This window comes from Nyctereutes procyonoides, unplaced genomic scaffold, assembly GCF_905146905.1.
Source record: "Nyctereutes procyonoides isolate TBG_1078 unplaced genomic scaffold, NYPRO_anot_genome, whole genome shotgun sequence".
In the NCBI taxonomy this organism is placed as follows: domain Eukaryota; kingdom Metazoa; phylum Chordata; class Mammalia; order Carnivora; family Canidae; genus Nyctereutes; species Nyctereutes procyonoides.
This window is the reverse complement of record NW_026575146.1, coordinates 87186971-87208857: the sequence shown is the minus strand read 5'-3', so window position 1 is coordinate 87208857 and position 21887 is coordinate 87186971. Positions and strand designations below refer to the sequence as shown.

The window sequence follows — 21887 nt, the reverse complement described above, 5'->3', positions numbered from 1 at the left end:
GTCCCTCCGCCGGTCGGCCCGGGTGGCAGGCCTGAGGCCCCTGTCCCGCTCGTTTGCGGGGGAGGACTCCACCGGCCAGGTCTGGGAGCCCGGAGCTCTGGGCCCCGGACGCGGGTCTCGGGTCACCCAGGGGGAGCAGGACGGATGCGGTGATTGGGTGCAGCCCAGGAAGGGGACCCCACGGATGGGCGCCTGGGGTCCCCTGCGCTGCCACCGTTCTTACAGTGGCTTTTCTCGGCAGTGGGCTCTCCTCTTCGCTTGCTTCCAGGGAGCACCGCCTCTACACCTGCCCACCCAGCGCCCCCCAGGCCGGGCGCCCCGCCGCAGCCCTCTGTGTCCCCCGTCTCCACACAACATCACCAACCTTGACCGCAGCCATCAGCGGTCTCAGGCGCCAGAGCCCTGGGCTCCAGTGTGCCTTGCCCTCGGCGGCCGTGTGAGCCTGGACCGGGCCTGCGACCTCCGTGGCCTCAGTAGTGTCGTCTGCACAGTGGGGACAGTACTCATAGTCTTCAGCGTTCTCCCAACGCCTGTGCATGTGTGTCATCCTGTGGTTGTCGTCGTCATCATCATCATCATCATCATCATCATCACCATCATCATCATCGTTATTTCCTGGGCATCTCTTTGGCCCGCCCATGCGCACGCTCCTTCAGAGGGCAGCTCAGCCTCCTCTCGTCCTCGCTGGCAGGGTGTCTTGCTGTTGGCACAAAGTAGGACGCCAGTAGGTGCCCAGTATCCGCTCCCCTGGGGCTCCGCTGATAAAGCAGGGGGGCTCCCTGGGGCTCAGCCCCACAGCCACAGGTGAGTGGTGGATGGCAGATGGCAGGTGGCCTGGAACCACCCGCCCGGCCTCCTGCTCCTTGAAGCACACCCCGGGAGTCAAAGGGGAACATTCAGAGAGGGTCCCGGTGAGACATGACGGGCCGGGATTTGCCCCCAGAGGGGCCAGGGCAGCCGGGGAAAGCAGGCCCTGCCACCTGTTTGCTGTGCCCTGCGTGTCCCGGGCGAGCGAGGCCCGGAGGGAGACCTGTGCACCCCGCGGCCGCCCTGTGTTTCCCCCGCCCTGTCCCTGCCCCCCCCTGCCCCAGCACAGAGCAGGCCCCCGGAACGCCGGCTGCCTGGCGCAGTGATGCTCCTCCGGGCAAATGCGGGGGCCCCGACGGAGCGAGAAACGAGGCCGGAAGGTCGGCCGTGTCTCAGCTCCTTGGCCGGATCTGCTTTTCTCCTTGAGGGAGCCCTGGAGGAGATAAAAGCCGCGTCTTCCACAATGGAAAGGTCACCCACCGTGTGTTTATTGAGTGGCTCCGTGGGTCAGCCCTTCGCTGGGCTTTGTAGGTGATGACAGGACCGGCAGGTGCTCTTGGGAAGCAGGCGGGCATCCAAACGCAGAGGCCTGGGAGAGCAGGCCCGAGCACCTGCCATTGCCGTAGGAGGGTCCGGAAGCGGGGCTGGGGCTGGGGGTGCGCGGGGAGGCCGGGGCTGGGCACGAGGCAGGGAGGAGGCCCTGAGCGGCGGGGGCGGGGACGCGAGGCCTCCGGGCTGGCAGGGTGGCACCGCGAGTGCCAGCGTCCCCTGGGCTCCAGCCGGCCGCCCCGTCCATCCCGGGACGACGCGGTCTTTAAACGTCGCGGCCCCCGCTGGCTCCTTCTCTCTCTCTCTCTCTCTCTCTCTTTCTCTCTCATCACTGCCCTTCCTGCTGAGGCCTCTTTGAAATTCGACTATGGTCGCGAGCGCGCATTTTGGCGTCTCTGGATGCAATTTGGTATCATAGCAAAGAATCAAAGGATATTTGCTATCGCTTTAAAGTACGTTTCTGTCCCTCTCCCTCTGAGCACCTGACCCCACAATCACGGTTGGCTTTGAAGTAATAGACCCATCGTGATTACAGGAATTAGGCTGCGGGCTTCTTCCTTATTTGCCCAACCGAGGTTACAGAGGCCGTCTTTAGAGGTGGAAGGGGTCTGGCAGCCACAGGGCGGGGGCAGCCAGGTACGGGCGGGATGCAAGGGCCTGGGGGCCGAGGCGACCCCACCCAGCCCAGCAGCTGCTGCTCCCCAGGCCTGCGGACCCTGTGGACCCTGTGGACACTGCGGACCCTGCAGACCCTGTGGACCCTGTGGACTCTGCAGACCCTGTGGACCCTGCAGACCCTGTGGACCCTGTGGACACTGCGGACCCTGCAGACCCTGTGGACCCTGTGGACCCTGTGGACCCTGTGGACCCTGAGGACCCTGTGGACCCTGCGGACCCTGTGGACCCTGTGGACTCTGCAGACCCTGTGGACCCTGCAGACCCTGTGGACCCTGTGGACTCTGCAGACCCTGTGGACCCTGCGGACCCTGAGGACCCTGTGGACCCTGTGGACCCTGAGGACCCTGTGGACCCTGCGGACCCTGTGGACCCTGTGGACTCTGCAGACCCTGTGGACCCTGCGGACCCTGTGGACCCTGTGGACCCTGTGGACCCTGAGGACCCTGTGGACCCTGCGGACCCTGTGGACTCTGCAGACCCTGTGGACCCTGCGGACCCTGTGGACCCTGTGGACTCTGCAGACCCTGTGGACCCTGCGGACCCTGTGGACCCTGCGGACCCTGTGGACACTGTGGACCCTGCAGACCCTGTGGACTCTCTGGACCCTGTGGACCCTGTGGACCCTGTGGACTCTCTGGACCCTGCAGACCCTGCGGACCCTGTGGACCCTGTGGACTCTCTGGACCCTGTGGACCCTGTGGACCCTGTGGACTCTCTGGACCCTGCGGACCCTGTGGACCCTGTGGACTCTGCAGACCCTGCGGACCCTGCAGACCCTGTGGACCCTGTGGACTCTCTGGACCCTGCAGACCCTGCGGACCCTGTGGACCCTGTGGACTCTCTGGACCCTGTGGACCCTGTGGACCCTGTGGACTCTCTGAACCCTGCGGACCCTGTGGACCCTGTGGACTCTGCAGACCCTGCAGACCTGCAGACCCTGTGGACCCTGTGGACTCTCTGGACCCTGCGGACCCTGTGGACCCTGTGGACTCTCTGGACCCTGCAGACCCTGCGGACCCTGTGGACCCTGTGGACTCTCTGGACCCTGTGGACCCTGTGGACCCTGCAGACCCTGTGGACCCTGTGGACTCTCTGGTCCCTGTGGACCCTGCGGACCCTGTGGACTCTCTGGACCCTGCAGACCCTGCGGACCTTATAGACGGGAAGGAACGATTTCCCGCAGCAGCTCCAAGCAGGCTACAGGTGCCATGACCCAAATCCAAGCGTGTTGAAATGTAGCAAGTGAAAACTCTAAGTGAGGGACGCTCGAGGGCTGTCTCCATGTGAGGCAGAGGCCCCGGCACCCATAGGACCTGGGCCTGGGTCATTAAGGTCACGGGCGCTGTGTCCCATGTGTCTCTGGGTCCCCGTCCCCAGCTCTGGCACCATCGTGTCCCCGACCCTGCCTGATTCTTTCCAGAAGCTTCTGCTCGCCCCTGGCCAAGGACGGCTGGCAGCCTCACTGCGGCTGGGAACCCAGGGTGTGCAGCCTGATGGAGCCGATGCTCCGAGCGTGCAGGCCTGGGTACCGCTGTCACCTGTCACCCGGCTCCGGAACCTCCCCTGCCAGGCCGCGGGGCAGCGGCGGCCCTTGGGCGGCTTCGCCCTTCTTACGGGCCTTTAAAGGACGAGAGCGAGAGTTAACGCACAGCCCTTTCTTTGACTTAATTTATTATAATATATGTGGCTAAAATGTAGATCACACTGCTGTTTGGATCTCCGTTTTGATTCCCAAAATTGCAATCACGATAGGTGGATTGTAACCATGCTTTAACATACAGATGAGGAAATGTATTCCTGCACAATTTTCCCCCAGGAGAAGTCAGCGGATAAGGGGCAGGAGTCTTGAGTAACCTTGTCGCACGCGGTTGTGTCCCTCGGTCGCGGGATGGAGGTTAGCATCTCAGGACCAGGCGCGTCGTGAACGCAGCAGCGCCTCAGTGTCCCTGTCGGAAGAGCCTCCGAAGGGAACACGGAAGGCGAAGGAGGGGTCGCCGGGATCCCATCCAGCAAAGTGGCGTCGCCCTTGTCAAACCGTCGGGATTAATCCCGAAAATATCAAGCGCCCACTGGGTGCCAGGCACCTGGCCGGAGGCGGGGATCCGCGGGAAAGCAGACGGACCCAAGATCCGCTGGGGTGAGGGGGGCGAGCCCAGCAGGGAGTCCGGGAGCCGGGAGGCGGACAGGTGGGGGTGGGAGGCTGGGAGCCCCTGCGGGGCCCGGGAGCGTCCAGGGAGCACCACACGGACGGGAGGTAGTGCGTGCAGGGCACACGTGCCGGGAACATGTGTCCGGGCAGACTGTCGCCTCCGGCCCGAGTCAGCGGGAGAACGGACGGCCTGAGATGCCGCGTGTGTCCCCAACGCCCTGTCGCCGGGGTCGTGCCCACCTGCCGCCACACCCCTCCCCCGACACAGGGCTCCTCGTGCTGCACAACGACACCCGGTGGCTGGGGTCTGCGTGGACGGGTGTTGGGTGCTGGCGGGGGCAGGCGAGCACCAGGGTGAACAGTCTGGAGTAGCCAGTGGGCGGGGGGGCCCTGGTGAGCGAGCCCCGTCTCGAGGGGAGCCTGGGGCAGGTGCCCGGTGCCCGGGAGGAGGGGCTGGGCTGATGGCGGCTGAGGGAGCAGGGACGGGGGCTGCACTGGGGCCAGACCCTCGAGGGCCCGCACCCCGGGGGAGAGCCCCCCCAGCCCGCACCTGCGCTCAGTGCCCTGCAGGGCAGGCCCAGGAAGCACGTAAGGAAGAGGCCAGCTTGCTCCCTTGATGCGCTGCTCAGGACCTACTGAGCACCTGCTCTGTGCCCGGAGACATCGAGGTGGGAAAGCTCGACCCCGCCCCGGCCTTTCAAGGGTCGACCGTCACGGGGGCGCGGGGTGGTGGGGGAGTCAGAAATTAGGCAGGCATCACGCACGTGGACAAGTCCCTGACTCTGGTTGGGATTGTGGGCGTCCTGACCTGGGGCGCTGGGGAGGCCAGAGGACATCTCCCCAAGGAAACGACCTTGGGGCTGAACCGTCAAGAATTAACCAGATGAACCAGATCTGATTAACCAAGATCGGAGGGAGGCAGTGGGCCTGCGGTTCCGGGGTTTGTGTTTGAGGAAGCGGGGCCCGCGTGGGCCCGCATGTGGTGACCTCCGAGGGCCATCGGGCTCGGGAGTCTCGAGCTGTTCTGGGGCTGCCCTCCCCTCCCCGATGGATCCAGAGCAGGCCCGGGTGGGGCTGGTGTCTCCGTGGCCCCTGAGCATCGTCGAGGGACGTTTCCAGCCCAGATGGTAGCTCGGAGCCCCAGTCCCAGGTCCCTGCGCTGGGCCCAAAGGACAGCTCGAAATTCTTTCTCCGTGTCGGGGTGGACGTCCCCAGGGCAGCCCCCCGCTGGTCAGAGGGTCTGTGGGCTGCACTGGGCACATAGGGCAGAGACGTTTAGAGGTAGCTGCCCGCGGCCCTGAATACCGGCCACCCCGTGGACGGACAGAGCCCAGGGTAGGGAGGCCCGTGCGGCCCAAACACTGGGTGCTCCTCTATCCCCGTCATCCCCATCCTCCACCTTCCTGGGGGTCCTCCTCCCGCCCGCCCTCCGCTGCTCACCCCAAAGGGACACTTGGAGCGAATCCACATGTCACATCTGGGCAGTGCCTTGAGGACAGGTGCCAAATAGGCTCTGGCATAGGGACTAGAAAATGTGGGCGTGATGGGGCCTCGTCCATGGACCCCCCCCCCCCACCTGGGGCTGGTGGCACTTGGCCCTCGGGAAATGATCCTCCCAGGTGGGCAATGAGCGTCCTCCTGGGAAGTCCCGGGGGCCGGGCCGGCCGTTTGAAGGGCTCCCACGGTGATCCCGCCGTATGCACCGCTCCCTGCGCTTCTCCTGGGTTTCTGTGCTGTGAGTATTTGGGATCTGGGTTGGGGAGAGGCGACTGTTAGTTCAGAATCCACCTATGACTTTTTTTTTTTCCTCTTTTCCTCGTATGATCTCATTTGGTTTCACAAGAGATGGCAAAGTAGGCGCCCCTAGTCCCACTTTGCCAACGGTTGTTTGGAGGCCGGGCAAGGCCAGGGAGACACCCGCAAACACGGCGCCGGGAGTGGCAGCCGGCGACTTTCCTGCCCTGCCGGGGGTCGGTCCCCCTGCAGGATTCAAGGCGGGCGAAGGCCTTGCAGACCCCACTCTTTGACGAGACGCTCCGATTCCTCCGGGATAAGTGCCATTACCCAGTTGTCAGCTCGTCGTGCAAACAAGGAAACGAAAGCTCACGAATCGCGGAGCTGAGAACGGAACTCAGGTCTTGGAGTCCAGCAAACGTCAGCGTCGGAGGTGCTGCAGCCCCGTCGGGCGGCGGGGGGGGGTGGGGTGGGGGCCGGCCCACTGCACCCCCTTCCCCTCTCCCCGACCCCCTCCTTCCCGGGGTGGGGGGCCCCTTGGAGGACACACTCCTCCTGCCGGGTCTGTTCCTTGCCCCTGGTCAAGATTCCTTTGGACTCGTCTGCAGGATTCCCAGAGTCTGGAAAGTTCCCTTTGAGAAATTTGCCAACACTTGATACTTTTATCTGTGATCAAAGGACGAGTGAGCAGACTTGACCTTCCCGTTAGAAGTCGCTACCCGGGAAGCCAAGTCCTGCCTGGAGCTAGGGCCACGCGTTTCTTCACGAATCCGTCACGCACACGTAGGGGGGGTGGGTGCATGGCGATGTGTCACCTACTAGGTGCCAGATGCGGAGGAGGAGGAATCAGGGTCTTGTTCCCCGCAAGGCACGGGCTGGAAGGAAAGCTGGTGTCCGAGAGGAACAGGGTCCAGGCGCTGCCCCGGCCGGAAGAGCCGTGGAGGGCCCGCTCAGGACGCGACGGGGGCTCTGCGAGCTGCGTAACGCGGCCCGATTGGGGCTGCCAAGGTCACCCGTCGGGTGTCAGACGCAAGCACAGCGGCCGGTCAAGAACTGTCAGGCTCTTCCCTGTTCCTACGAGGAGGAAAATAGGGAAAACTTTGCAGAAAGTGCCGTAGCCACATTTGCAGACGTCCACGGCCTTCCAGCGGCTTGCGGGGGGCGGGGGGGGGGGACCCTGGACGGGGACGGCCGTTCCCCAGGGCATCACCTCTGGCTTTGTTTCACCCGGGATGACCAAGACAATGGGCGGCGGGATCCCTGGGCTGTGGGTCCCCCTGGCCAAAGGGTTTGCCCTTTGCAGACCCACCAGCTGGACAACAGACCTCCGGAAAGATCTATGCGGCCACGTGAGCAGAGCACTGAACAGCTTTTCTTTCTTTCCTATTTTTTTTTCTTTTTTGCTAATTTTTACATGTCCTGTAAAGTAATTATTACCGCAAGCTTTTCAAAGGTTCAGGACGCATTCAAAAATTTTTTTGATTTTTGATTCAATGATAACGTTTTTCCCCACGATAAAGGTCGTCACATCGAAAGGGCTCGATAAGTCGGTGCAGCTCAGAAATGGCAGTAACTTCAGGGCTGGCAGTTGACACTTGTTTTCTGCCACTGTTTACTCTTCAATAAAAAATGCATATTTACCATAGCAACCTCCTGGTCACGTGATGCCCTATCCTACCCGCTACCCTCCAAAACAGAATAGCTTCTTAAAGAAACACACACGTTCTCATGTGCATGCTTTTCAGATGCAAAAATGTGTCTTTATAAGGAAGGCCCTCTTCCCCGGGATTTAATGCTAATAAACACGTCATCTCTGTAGAAATCATTTTGGTCCCGTGTCTTAAATTTCAGGGCGTTCGTTTTGGGAATCAAAATAAAACCACTCTCGCAAGAAGCCCTTTTGATCATCTTGAGAATTTGCCGATTATTTATTCTAATGCAGTTCTAAAAAAAACCACAAATGTATGTATTTGTATGTATATGCATATGTACGTGTGTGTGTGTGTGTATTTTTTCGTTTTCGCGTTGTTTTTTGTTTTGTTTTCTTCCAACAGCAGCCACTGCTATGGTTTGGAAGGGAGGCTAGTGTAGGTTCTAATGACCTGCCGCTTCATCTGTGATTAAAGATCGTCATCTATGCGAAGCTCAACTGCACACTGAATTGCTTTTCGCTGTTAACTTGGGAGAAATGCCTGGGTGTTCAGAGCTTTGGAGAAGCCGCCCCACCCTGGACTTCTCAGGAAAGGGGCACGGGCCCGTCCCTGGGGACCTTGTGGCCTGCGCCTGGCTCCACAGCCCAGGGCCAGAGCGGGGAGGGCAGGGCCCCGGAGCCGCACGTCTCCGCCATCCCCACTGTGCCATCCTGGTGCAGGACGCGCCCCCCTCCCCCCCCCCGCCCAGCAACATTCCGGCTAAAAACTGCCGTTAGTTGGAGCATGTCCCACAGCACCGGGCGCCACGCTCTGAGTCCTCGCGCCTGGCCCCTGCCCCCTCCCCATTTTGCAGATAAGGAAACCGAACCTCAGAGAGGTTTTGTGTGATTTCGCCCAGACCCACGCTCCTAAGAATGGCTTGAAACCCTCTGGACTGCGATTTCTGCTTAATGTACGACCGGAGCGTTTCTATCAGGCTTGGGCCGGGAAGGACCCGGGGGGACAAGACGGAGCCGGGGGCGGTGTGCGGCACCTTCGTGCACGGAGTGCTCCCCGGCAGGTCCCCACGGCCTTGCCTGGTCACTGCGGTTTGGAGCAGCACCGTCCACGCTCTGGTTTTCCCCTGGGCCCTGCAGCTGCGTCCGTGTCCACCCCCCATGTGGCTGCCACCAGCATCCCCGGGGGCGGGTGGGGGGCCCGAGCGACGCGGTGGCCGTGCAACCAGACCTGTGGTCACTTCGGGAGGCCAGGGCCGGCGGGGGGCACCTCCGAAGCAGGCCTGTTGGATTTCTAAAATTCCTTTGAGCTGCGCGCGGGCCGGTCTGAAAAACAAGAACATATTGTGACTCTGTTCTGCTTGGTGGCTTTTGGGGGGTAAAGCCGAGTGTGGAGTGAGGCAGGGCTCTCCGCGGCAAAGGGGAGGAGGAGGAGGCTCGCCCGGGCCCCACGCCCCGGCCAGCCAATCCGACGGCGGCGTGTCCACGAGCCATTTCATAATTATCCATCACGAACGTCTCCGTGCCGCCTTAATAGATTATTTAAAATGGTGCATGTGCCTCCGAAGCAACCTCAAGTCGGCCCGGAACCGTACATACATACAAGCCGGGAGAGGTAATTGCTTATCATGTATCTCTTTGTTCCAGACACTTTTATAAAAGAGTATGTATTATGTATGGTGTGACCTTCAAATGTCAGGAATGTGTTGTGCAATAAACTGTCAATATTTGTGGTTATAAGGTACTAGATGACTTTTACAATAATTGGAACGGCTATATTAAAAGCTTGGATCACTCAGCTGGTTAAAGAGAAAGACACAGGCCAGCGTTCATCAGGGACTTGCCTTCTGCCAACGATTAAATGAAAGATATTGCAAGGTGCTTAAGATGTCTTCTTTGTTTAAAAAAGAATATGGCAAAACACGTCTCCAGGGGAGACGTTATCTCCGAATCACGCCTTCTCCTTTCCGCGTGCTCGAGTCCCCCGAGGAAACTCGCGCGGCCCCACAAGTTATGGCCACTGACCAAGTGCATTTTAGAAAAAAAAAAAAAAAAAAAAAAAAGAAAGAAAGAAAGAAAAAAAGGACCAGTCCAGCCTGTGCTGGGTGTCACGTTAGGTAAGAACTCCTTGAAACACGCCCGGTCCTCAAAGCCGTCTCCAGTCCTTTCCCCACCCCCAACACCACCCCCCACCCCATAAATAAATGAGGGGGCTGTAAATTATCTTAAGAGGATCTTAAAAGCTATAGTTGTTGTTGTTTTTTTTTTAAAGAAAATAAATTATGATGAAATCTTTTGGGAATTTATGCTTTACTGAAAGTAGAGGCTTCTATAGTTGTTTTTTTTTTTTTTTAAAGGAAGGGGTACTTAATTTAAATGACGGAAGAAAGGAAGGCGTAACAAATATTTCGCGATGCTTACGGCGGTAATTGGGGCGCAGATTACTTTTAAACTATCGGTTTCACCGTGTTCTTCTATCGACGAAGGTCTCTTTAGGCCTGGGGGTGACCGATCCTTCTCACGCCAGCTGGATCTTCCTTTAAAAGCTGGAAAGTGGGCACTTGACCCAGTGACGTGTCTCCATCTTCTAAAAAGTCCGCTTTGCCCCCAAAAAGCCACCAAGCAGAAGAGTGCACTCGTCGTGGACTTGCTGATTCTACGTGAATGTTTGTGGTTCCTTCCCCGTGGATGGGGATGGAGCTGGGGATCCCCTGCACCTCACCCCGCTGGCCACCTCCTCCAGGAAGCCTTCCTGGCCTCCCGCACACTCCAGCCCTGAAGGTGCTGAGCCCTTGGGGGAAGGGGGTGCGTTTCTGGTGTTTTGCTGGTGCCCCGGGCTGGTTCCTCCCGGGCTGCTGGAGGCAACTTCCCTCCTTAGTCAGGACTGATCTTGGCCTCTGAATCTCCACTTGCTTGCCTCCTTTGATTCCTCTGTTTGTTGGAAATGTGTCATGAAGCAAAAAGGACGCATGGCGCTCCTGCTCCGACCTGGGTGCCTGCCCGTGTGGAGCTACAAGGCCACGCGGCGGCCAAGGGCCTACCCTGGTGTGACGCCCGGGCTCGGGCAGGGTGTGAGGGACCGACTGTATGTGGGGCCGTGAGTTTGCAGGGGTGAGACGTAGGTGCTGCGAGGGAACCGACCAGGGAAAGGGTACGGGGGCCTGTGGCCAGCGTGGTGGCAGGAGGTGGCTTGGGGACCGAAGCCTGAGGGCCGTCTCCGCGTGGGCTCTGGGGCCAGAGGGAAGGCAGAAGCGCAGGTGGGCGCGGGCGGGAGCACCCGAGGGGAGCAGAGCGCGAGGGGCTGTCACCGTGGGGGCCCCGCTACAGAGTGGCGGGGCTGGGGCTGTCCCCCCGCGGCCTCCCCCCTCCGCCTGGCCAGTGCACCTGCCTCCTGAGCCGGCCGGAGGGGACTGGAGGGCACCGGAGCCTGCAGACTCCCTCGCCCCACAGGCCCTGTCCTGGGTGGCTGCCGCTCACTGTCCCCAGCTTGGGGACCAGAGCCTGCCGCCCGGGGGCAGGGAGCCAGCCGCGTGGTGGCTCATGTTGTCGGGGAAAGAGCCCACGGGTGGCCCGATCCCTGGTCGGGCTGTCCCACGCGCTCCCCCGCAGACCCTGGACAGAGGGCTCTGGGCGCCGTGAACCAGGACGCACTTGGCCCGCGGTGCCTGATTCTGAAGCCCTTGTGTATTTTAAGGGAAATGTAATCCATGTGTTTCTGATTCATTTTCACTTAACTCATCAAAATGTTGCTTTAGAGAAGCTATTTGAGATCCCAGTATCCTATATATTTTTTTTTCTCCTCTCCGAATTTTAGCCCTTTTAATGACCTATTTCCCCAATTCCGGAAACCCTATCTCGCCAAAAGCAAATGATGCTCCGTGTGTGGGTTGAAGGTGAGAAAAGGAAGCGACGGAGAACATGGTCTCTCTTCCCCTCTCCACCTCCACGCACGGAGTCCGGCTCACAAGCGAGCGCCGGGCTTGCCGGGGAGCCTGGCCCCGGGCCCTGGTCCTGAGGGCCCAACGGGAACTGGCTGCGGCCTTGCACAAGTGGACATCCTATTCTAAAATAGCTCTCTATTTAAACAAATACTTTGGCCAATCCATATTCATGCCTCACTGTCTAACATGACTATATATGGCATCATAACAGGGAGCTTCGATGAACCGGAGACACCAGACTCATAGGGACTCGGGACACGAGTTTTGTCTCCCAAGAGTTAAGTGGGATTATTTACGGGAATGTTATAATTTTTGCGCGTACTACTAATTGGCAAAGTCATTTCTTAAAATAAAAAGAAGTCTTCGCCGAACCAGGAGTCTCTACCCCCCTGGTCATCGTTGTTTTATCCGGCTTCTGTTAAAGTTTTCAAAATAAGGGGAAGCGTGAAGCTTTTGAGAGGAAGTACACATTCCTTCGGACCTTTCTCTAAGGTGTTAGCTATTTCCTGGAAAGAGTGTAGAGCAGTGGTTATCTGCGGGCAAGGAAATTAAGAAAGATGCAATTTTTCGGTGTTCTGCTCGCCCCTTCGACTCCCCACGTAGTTTTCTTCTTCATTGATGAAGTGAGAGCCGTGCTTTTGAGATGCTCTTTGCACAAGGCAGACACTCAGAATTAACTGCACAACTCACCTGGGAAAATGCATTTTCTGCTACACAAGAAATTAAAACGCCACGGCATTTTATGCCATAAAGTAGTAAGGGCTCAGGGATCCCAACACCTACCCCACCCAGCTGAGGCTGCTGGGCTAACTCTCCCCATCGCTGCGTGGACTCAGCATCACCAGCAGCAGCAGCAGCAGAGTTTTAAATTTTTTTTTTAACGGAAATCTTTGCAAAATATACTTCTGGGCAGGTGAAGGGTGAGGCCGCCTTGGCAGGATGGAGCGAGGACGGTCACGCATGCACGCTTTGAGAGGAACCCTCTCTGCTCTCATTTGTCGGGCTTCCCTCTGTCCTTTTTGGTCTCCCTGACTCTTGTTCCCGGCCTCGTTCCGGGAGTCCATGGGACTGCCTGCGGGACCGGGACAGGTGAGGCCTTCCCCTGCGGATCTCCGTGGCTCCCTTTCCTCTTCCATGCAAAGTTTGGGGTGGGGCGGCTGCCGGCCACCTGGAGTCTCGGTGACCCACCATCCTCTGGTTTGTGATTTTGCCGCCCCCACCCATGTGTTTCAAGGTCACCGTGGTGGGGGGTCCAGGGGGAGGCAGCCGTGCACCGTCCCTCTTCTGTGTCGCCTCCGGCCACTGGCCAGGATTTGTCGCTTGGTCTCAGCTTGGTGCAAATGAGGCTGGGGAAGGTCAGGGGCACGTGAGAGACTTAGGAGCCCTGTCTCTTTCATTGTCTTCTCCTCCCGGCTCTCTAAGACCCATCCCTGGTTCCTTATTTGGCTCAGCCTGAGGCTTGGCTGGGTGAATGAAGGCCCCAAAGAGGCCAGTGGGTGAAGACAGCCTGGGGTGGGTTTGGAGCTCTTCTGGCGCTGCAAGACTACAGGAGCCAGAGGGGAAGGGTCAGGGGTGCCGTCCTCTGGGCCAGATGGAACCAGGGCAGGCGGTGGGGGTGAAGCGCTTTACTTAGGACAGGCCGGGTTAGGAACCCAGACGGAAAACATGCTGCCTCCTGACTCTCCAGGTCAGCCTTCTTGGCAAACAAGCCTGTTTTAAGTACGTACCGTGGAAGCTCAATGTTTAAAGATCACCGGGTGGGGGGGAGATATCCCCTTAAAACACCAATTTATTTCATTAATATAAGTTTTTACATTCCAGATATAGATAGAAAGATAGATGACAGATAGATGATAGATGATAGATAGATAGATAGATAGATAGATAGATAGATAGATAATGATAGAAGATAGATAAATAGATGACAGATAGATAGATGATAGATAGGTGATAGATGATAGATAGATGATGGATAGATAGATGATCGATAAATAGATGATTGATAGATGATAGAAGATAGATAAATAGATGATGGATAGATAGATGATAGATAAATAGATGATTGATAGATAGATGATAGAAGATAGATAAATAGGTGATGGATAGATAGATGATAGATAGGTGATAGATGATAGATGATAGATAGATGATGGATAGATAGATGATCGATAGATAGATAGATAGATGATAGAAGATAGATAAATAGATGACAGATAGATAGATGATAGATAGGTGATAGATGATAGATGATGGATAGATAGATGATCGATAAATAGATGATTGATAGATGATAGAAGATAGATAAATAGATGATGGATAGATAGATGATAGATAAATAGATGATTGATAGATAGATGATAGAAGATAGATAAATAGGTGATGGATAGATAGATGATAGATAGGTGATAGATGATAGATAGATGATGGATAGATAGATGATCGATAGATGAAAGATGATTGATAGATGATGGATAGATAGATGATCGATAGATGATAGATGATAGAAGATAGATAAATAGATGATTGATAGATGATAGAAGATAGATAAATAGATGATTGATAGATGATAGATGATAGATAATGGATAGATAGATGATCGATAGATGATAGATAAATAGATGATAGATGATAAAAGATAGATAAATAGATGATCTATATATAGATGATAGATGATAGATGATGGATAGATAGATGATCGATAGATGATAGATAAATAGATGATAGATGATAGAAGATAGATAAATAGATGATGGATAGATAGATGATAGATAGGTGATAGATGATAGATGATAGATAGATGATGGATAGGTAGATGATCGATAGATGATAGATAAATAGATGATTGATAGATAGATGATAGAAGATAGATAAATAGATGATTGATAGATGATAGATAGGTGATAGATGATAGATGATGGATAGAATAGATGATCGATAGATGATAGATAGATGATAGATAGATGATATAGATAGATGATGAGATAGATGATGGATAGATGATAGATGATAGAAGATAGATAAATAGATGATCGATAGATAGATGATAGATGATAGATGATGGATAGATGATCGATAGATGATTGATAGATGATAGATGATGGATAGATAGATGATCAATAGATGATAGATAAATAGGTGATTGATAGATTGATGATAGAAGATAGATAAATAGATGATCGATAGATGATAAATAGGTGATAGATGATAGATGATTGATAGTTGATAGGTGATAGATGATAGATGGAAAGATGATAGATGATTGATAGCTGATAGATAGATGATAGCTGATAGACGGTAGATAGATGATAGATAAGCTTAAGTGTCTCATGCGGCTCCGTCAATTCCAGTCCTGCTCGTGCGCAGCAGGCAGCCAGCTTCAAGGGTGGATTCGGACAGCGGCTGACAGTACTTTGCGTGTTTGGGCTTTACCTTCTGAAACGTTGTTTGTCTTCCTAAGCATTTGATTCTTTGTCCAGGGCTGCCAGTCTGTGGTTCGGTTGAGTTTGAGGCCCCTAAGAGGATCGGGGCCATTTCTCATCCCCCTGGGTCCTCCTCTCTCCTCCCTCCTCCCCTCCCTCTGTGAATGCCGGGCCCGCCTTAGGGTTAGCAGCAGCACACGGAAACGTGGAAGGCATGGCTTGTGACCCGGAGATGGCCAAAGCAGGGAGGTCTTGTCCTAGGACCCCTCGCCCCCAAATAGCATACACTTGACGCACAGCTTGCCGTGATGAGGTCCTTCCCCTCTTCTTTAGCAAACCAATCTCCGCTCGTAGGGACAGGAGAAAGCTTGCAGGGTGTTGGGGACAAGTGAACCATCCGCGTGTCCGAAGCTGAGACCCTGGAAGGGTCATACATGCAGCCTGTGTCCCCCTGGAACAGCCCAGCGAGACATTGACTCGTAGAGAATAGATCTCATAGTTCACAGAGTCAAGAAAAGAGACAGGGGTCCTAGGAGTTATTTCTCCACCTTTTCCGCATCGCGTGAGGCTCGGAACCCACCCAGCCTGCGGCCAGATGCCCGCCCTGGGCGCCCCGCTCCTAGCAGCTACCGGGACTGACTGGCTTTGCTCCATGGGTGAGCAAGGAGGAGCCCACGATGGGTCTGGGGCTGACCTCCGGGCACACGTCCGCCGTCCTCCACCCAAACCACATAGAGCAAGTGTCTGATCAGGAGCAAGAAATAGTGCAGCTTGTAGGAAAAGGACTTTTTTTTTTTTTTCAAAAAGCTGGAACCGATCCACAAGCAGGCTCAGGAAGGATGATGGCTGTGACTTTTACGATGTTTCTTCCTTTCTTCCTGTTTCCTGGAGAGGCCAGAGAGGCCAGGAAGGCCTGTCCGTGTGACCGGGCCTGGGGTTGCATCCCCGGCCGGCTCGGTGGGGCCCTCGGCAGAGCCTGGGTGGGGACGCCCCCTGGTGAGTCCTGCAGAGGGACCGCCACCCGTGCTCCCAGACTCCGGGTGGAGAAGGCGTCCGAGAGCAGCCGCGTGGTTGCCCTTGGCTTCCCGGCGTGGCTGGACCGACTTTGGCTCGCCGTGCTCGCCCCTGCCCACGCAGGCTCCAGTGCCCCCCGCCACTCACCCGCAGGCCCTGCCGTGCGGCCCGGCTCCCCCCGCCGCCGCCGTCCTTGGCGTCCAGCCGCTCCGGACACTTCCTGGGACCACCCACAATTCCCCTTCATCGTAGCTCAGAGTTTGTTTTTCTAGTTGGATTAGTCTAACAGCGAATGCCATGGGCCTCCTGGCCGTCCAAAAAAACAAAACGGAACAAAACAAAATAAAACAACACCATTTCTGCATAAAGCGAAGATTAGACTCTAAAATCTGCAAAGAAAGCTGTTTATCTTACAAATGTATTCTTCTTATTGGGCCACACATGTCCAAGGGAGAAAAGATAAAAGGGAAACAGATACAGGCCATCACTTAGACTGACATAGAGTGAGGCACCGCTCATCCTCGGCTTCCATAGAACCTTCCAGAGTGGCACACGGGCCTTCTCCAGGCCCTGGACAAGGACTCACCAAAAGCCACAGTAGAAGCGTGTCCTCCACGGTCTCCCCCTCCTACTCTCCTCGTCGGCTCCGTCTTTCCGCTGCTCATGGTGGGCTCCGTTGGAGGAAGACGTTGGGGAGGCGGCTCACGTGCCGATCGTGCAACGCGGGCCTTTGCATGGAATTAATTAATTAATTAATTTTTAAAGATTTTATTTATTTATTCATGAGACACACAGAGAGAGGCAGAGACACAGGCAGAGGGAGAAGCAGGCCCCATGCAGGGAGCCCGACGTGGGACTCGATCCCTGGACTCCAGGATCACACCCTGGGCCAAAGGCAGATGCTCAACCGCGGAGCCACCTGGGCGTCCCTTTGCATGGAATTTAGTGTCAAGAGCCCGCACCTCCCTACTACCTCTGTCCTGAAGCCAACTGTCCGGGGCATTTGGTTTTTCTTATAAATCAAACCGACAGCTGTGGGCCTCCTAACTTAAATAAGGTATCTTAACTCTGTTGCAGGGAGCACTTGGCAGGGTTTTAATCCGGCTCTTCGTGAGGGTAGGCTGGCCTCAGCATCCCATCACAGGAAAGCTCAGGGGACACATGCAACACGTTTGGGGTGGGAGGGTGGGTAGGAGATGGCATCCCCAGCTGTGTAAGCCTAGGGCGTGGTGGACTTGAGCTTGGCATCTGGCCTCTGTTCTCCGGGGCTGTCCGCGACCTGGTGGCAGCAGCCCCGGTGGAGTCCAGGTGTGGGCCATGGAGGCGCCCCACTGTGACTGCAAGGGGGCATCTGTTTGCTGCGAGTGGCGACACCCTCCTGTGCCTGCCCGCCCTGACTCAGTAGCCACCTTGCCACGCTCCTGAGGACAACCAGAAAGCTGGTTCCGGGGCGGGGTGGGGGGGTGGGGTTGAGTTCTAGATGCCGGCGGACCCGTTTCCTCCTACCTGTGCAACATTATAAGGGCAAAATAAATAAATAAATAAATAAATAAATAAATAAATAAATAAAGCAAGGCTATTAAACCCTTTGAACGGCCCTTCCGAGGGTGGTTGGAGGAGCTGGAGGGAATGGGATCAGAAGTGAGCCTTCGAGGGGCTTTCGCAGGGGGACGCGATCGCCGTGCGTCAGCCCAAACGCAGAGAGGGTGAGTGCAGCCCAGGGTCTGCACGGTGGCTTGGAGCAAACCTCCAAATAGGAATGAAATGCGACTGCCCCCGTCTTGTGCGTGGCCTGGAAGTCTGTCCCTTTTGGCTGTTAGCAGAGAACACCGGGAACGGATATTGTGGACTAGAGGCAATTTGCATTTTCCGTTGCTTGGAAGGTACAAATCTTGTTTATTCCCCTCTCTGCAGAGCCCACAGGTCTGCTTATTATCTCGGAAGGTCCCCTTGTTGTCCTAGTGGATCTAACGGGGCCCCGGGGGTGGGCTGGGGCCTGCACCGGGGACCCCAGGGGGTGCAGAGGAGAGGGCTCTGGGGCCTCCCGTCCTGAGCGGCGCAGATCCCCGGCCCCTGCCCCGCTCCCTGGATGTCGCCTCCCCGGCAGCGTGATGTCGGGCCTCGGGTGTTGCAGTAACATATCCTCCAACCACCAGATATTTTCACGGTTTTATTTACTATTATGTCCCATCATTTCTGTGCAGAAAGCAGCCGTATGTAAATTTTATTCCATTTTCTAATGGTTTGGGTTACATAACAAATAACAGCAGGAAGGAAAATTTGTATTGATACTTTACAGGGGAAGTTCTCAAGTCGCTGCACAAAGATTTAACTGCTCTCCCCGAAGTTTATGGGAGTTTTGCAGCTGAGTTTCTGCACATGACTTTGAATATGTCACTATATGTTTATCACGGGCTAATTGTGGAATCGCATTTCCATACTTTTTCTTCTCCCTTTCATAAGATTACAGCAGCCAGCGATGGATACCAGGCTCTACAAGGAAGAAATGATCAGTTGTGGATAATTGTCTTTCCTGTCCCAAAATAGCTGTATGTCTGCATGTCTTCGGGACTCGGCCGAGACACGTCTTTTTTTTTTTTTTCATCTGTTGCTAGATATAATGCAAATGTGATCTCGAGCCTATAGCGAGCTCTCCAGCTAGTCCGTATTACAAATTAATCAGATTCAACAAACACCAACATTTCTAAACTTTTGGAAAAAAAAAAAAAGAAATATTTAATAGGAGCTAAGCAAAAGAAGAAATCTAACCAGCTGCTGACACAGCTGTTTCTTTTCTGGTTTAATTCAGTTCAATATAAAGGTACCATATGCCGCTTAAAATGATGATGGGAAAGATGAAATAATTTAAGAGAATAACAAGAAAATACATGAATTGTCAGCATTCTGTCAAATTTAAAGAATGAAATAGACAGGTGTGGTATTGACATGTTTAACTTTGTGTGGTGTTAGCAGTTTTGGTGCGAACAGCTTCTGACGTGCTGAAGTGATGTGAGAACGTTTCTCCTCCGCTGCAGACATCGGCGAGGAGGCGGGGAGAGCTGCCGGCGTCCAGCAGCCCGCGCTGCTTCGCGACAGGAGCCTGGGCTCGGCCATGAAGGACTGCCCGTACTGCGGGAAGACCTTCCGGACATCCCACCACCTAAAGGTGCACCTGCGGATACACACAGGTGAGACGCGCGGCCGGGTGCGCAGCGTGGAGCGGGGGCCGTGCTCCCGGCCAGGTCCCCCCCCCAGTCCCCCCCTCCGTGTGGCCACCAGCACCCCCACGCTCGCCACGGGCCTGAGGGACAGCACCGCGGGGACGAGGGGCCCTGCGCCCCGGCTCTCGGCTCCGCGGCCAGCCTCCCGAGTGGCGCCCGTGCACGGCAGGTGCCCCCGCAGCCCAGGTGCATGCTGAGCGGGACCCCTCGCGCCCCCACCTTGACCGGGGGCCTAGCAGGTGCCAAGCCCGAGGGCCCGGCTCTCGGACTCTGAGCGTGGAAGGGAGTGGAGCAGCCTCCTTCCGACCTTCCCCGCTGGGGATCACCTGCCTGCACCCCGGGCTCTCCACCGGGCCTGCTCCGAACAAAAATCGAGGTGCCCTTACCCAAAGACGTGAAGCAGCTGGTGGGCCACTGCGGTCAGTTCTCCTGTTTCCGTCTCATCCCTTGAAATGAGGCTTTTTTAAATTTTTATTTTTTTTTGGTGGGGGGAGGTCTATCTGCTTTGTCCCCCGGTCGTTTTTTTTTTTTTTCTTTTTCTTCTTTAGCTTTTCTGCTAGTTGTTTGCACATTGCCAATACAAAAAAAAAAAATCTATCTGAGATATGGACACCTCCATTTTCTTTGATTTTTCTCCTGACACTTTATCTATTGGAGTATGAGCTGCTTCAGAGGATAGACAAATATGCCATCTATTTTCAAAAATAATTGTGGTCTATTTCCCAAGGAATCAATAAAGCTCGGGGTTGTGCAGGATATTTAGTGCACGCGGGCCTCGTGTGCAGCGTGCGGTCAAAGAGAAGGAGGCCCACACCTGGAACCTCACCTGGTGCCCGCAAATCTCCCTGACGCCGAGAGGAGCCCTGAGAACAGGTGGCGGTGGGCCCTGGGCTGCCGTCTTTATTCACGGCCTGGGCCGCGGTTCAGCATCACCATCGTCCCTCCCTGCCCCGGGGCATGTCTGTCACAGAGTCATGGGGGGCAAAGGGGGATCTTCTGAAACCGTGCACCTGGTTCCATCACTCCTTGAGGCTCTGACCCGTCTTGCTCCGTTTTCATCCTCACCGTCTCCCTCCAACCCCATGGCCGCCTCCTGGCTCCCCCAATGCAGAGGGCCAGCGCCTGCCGCAGGGCCTTTGTACCTACCGTGCCCTCCGCCTGCGATGGCTCTTCCTCCAGGTGGTCACTGGGGCTCGGCCTCCGCGTGAGCTCTTCAGAGAGACCTCGTCTGATCACCCGGTCTACACTATCCCCCTTGTTTATTCTCCTCCTAGCCTTAGCGCTTCCTGGAGTTGTCCTGTTCACTTCCGTTGTTCATTTCCCCGTGCGCTGTTCGTCTCCCCACGTCGGATGTGAGGGCAGCAAACCTGTCCGTGTGCTCAATGGCTGTCATTTCTGGAACCCCGGGGACCCACCGGGGCACCTTACAGGTAGTAGGGACGCCAGGGATGCGTCTGAAAGCTTGCGTGTCACAACAGAGGAGAGGATACGTGGGCGACCTTCTTCCCAGGATCTCTGGACTGTGCCAGGTGGCCCGGAGGAGGGGACAAGCCCCTGTAGGGCCCTTTGGGGAGGCAGCCTGCACACGCAACCCCGTGGGAGGCCGCAGGTCGGCTGCCGGGCTGTGGTTGCAGGTGGAGGACCCTGTTCCCCAGGCACCCCCTCCGCGAGGGGTCTTCGTGCTTCGCCGCCGGACACGTACACGGGGTGGCTGCTTCGGTTTCAGAGTCTGGCACCACGGTCCCCTTCTCAGCGAGGCCTCCCCAGCGACCGGGCTCAGGACGAGGCAGCTCAGAGGGTGGGCCTTCTCGGATCACGCCCATGTCCACTTTCCTCCCCTGGGGTCCCTCGGGTCCCTCGGGGTCCCCCGGGGTTGTGGTGGCCGCCGGGGCAGGAAGGGGCACAGCTGCCAGGAGGCGGGAGGCCGTCCAGCGGGGCGCCTGTGCTTGGGGTGTGTGCAGGAGTGTGGCCCCCGGCCGGGCGGACCTGTGACAGCAGCCTTCCCGCAGACGGTCCCGAGGCCCCGGGGCCAGCTTTCCTCGGGGGGTGGTTCCCCGCCGCCGTGGTCTGCCCTGCCCTGCCCTGCCCTGCCGGGGAGCGCGGCTTCGGAGAGAAAGGGACCGTGCGCCCCCCGACCCCGCGGGGCCCAACTCCCTCCCGTCGGCCGGCCCATCAGCACATGTAAATATTTCGGGTAAATTAGGACCAAACCTGGCGGGAGTCCTGCCGGACGGACGTGGGCGGAAGCAAATGGGTCCCTCTTTTTGGACTCTTAAAGCTTGAGAAACGGCATTTCCCTACCCGCTCCCCCACCCCACCCCCGCCCCCGCTGCCCCCCAAATTTGCTCCTGATTCACAAACTTCTGAGGCTGGCGGCCAGTGGCCTTCGGAGACACTGAGAGAAGCAAGACGAGGCGTTCCAGAAACTTCCCAGAATAAGGGAGAAAATGAAAGAAGCCATGGAAACATCACACCACCGCCCCCCCCGCCCCCCCCGTCGGAAACAGCACTTGGAGTGTTTAGAAGGCAGAATGGTAACCAGATAAAGATCAATTTCCTTTTTATCAAAGAACAAAGAACTTGGAAAACGCTCACAGGCGCGCGTCTGAACGGAACAGAAAGTGTTACTCGTTCCAAACCACCCGCGTAAACATCCTTACGCCGACGTTCCAGCGTAGATTACACGAGGACTCGAAAACCAAAATCAAGTTATTTGTCAATAAGCGG

General features: G+C 56.3%; 1 protein-coding gene across 1 annotated transcript in view; it reads left to right on the top strand.

Annotated features, from left to right (window-relative positions):
- The window catches only part of ZNF536 (zinc finger protein 536), a 432422-nt gene that overhangs the window by 258586 nt on the left and 151949 nt on the right, over positions 1-21887 (top strand). The window contains exon 5 of the mRNA XM_055310964.1: positions 18975-19127. Within this exon, the coding sequence (XP_055166939.1) occupies positions 18975-19127 (153 nt within the window). The remainder of the gene's footprint in view (positions 1-18974; positions 19128-21887) is intronic.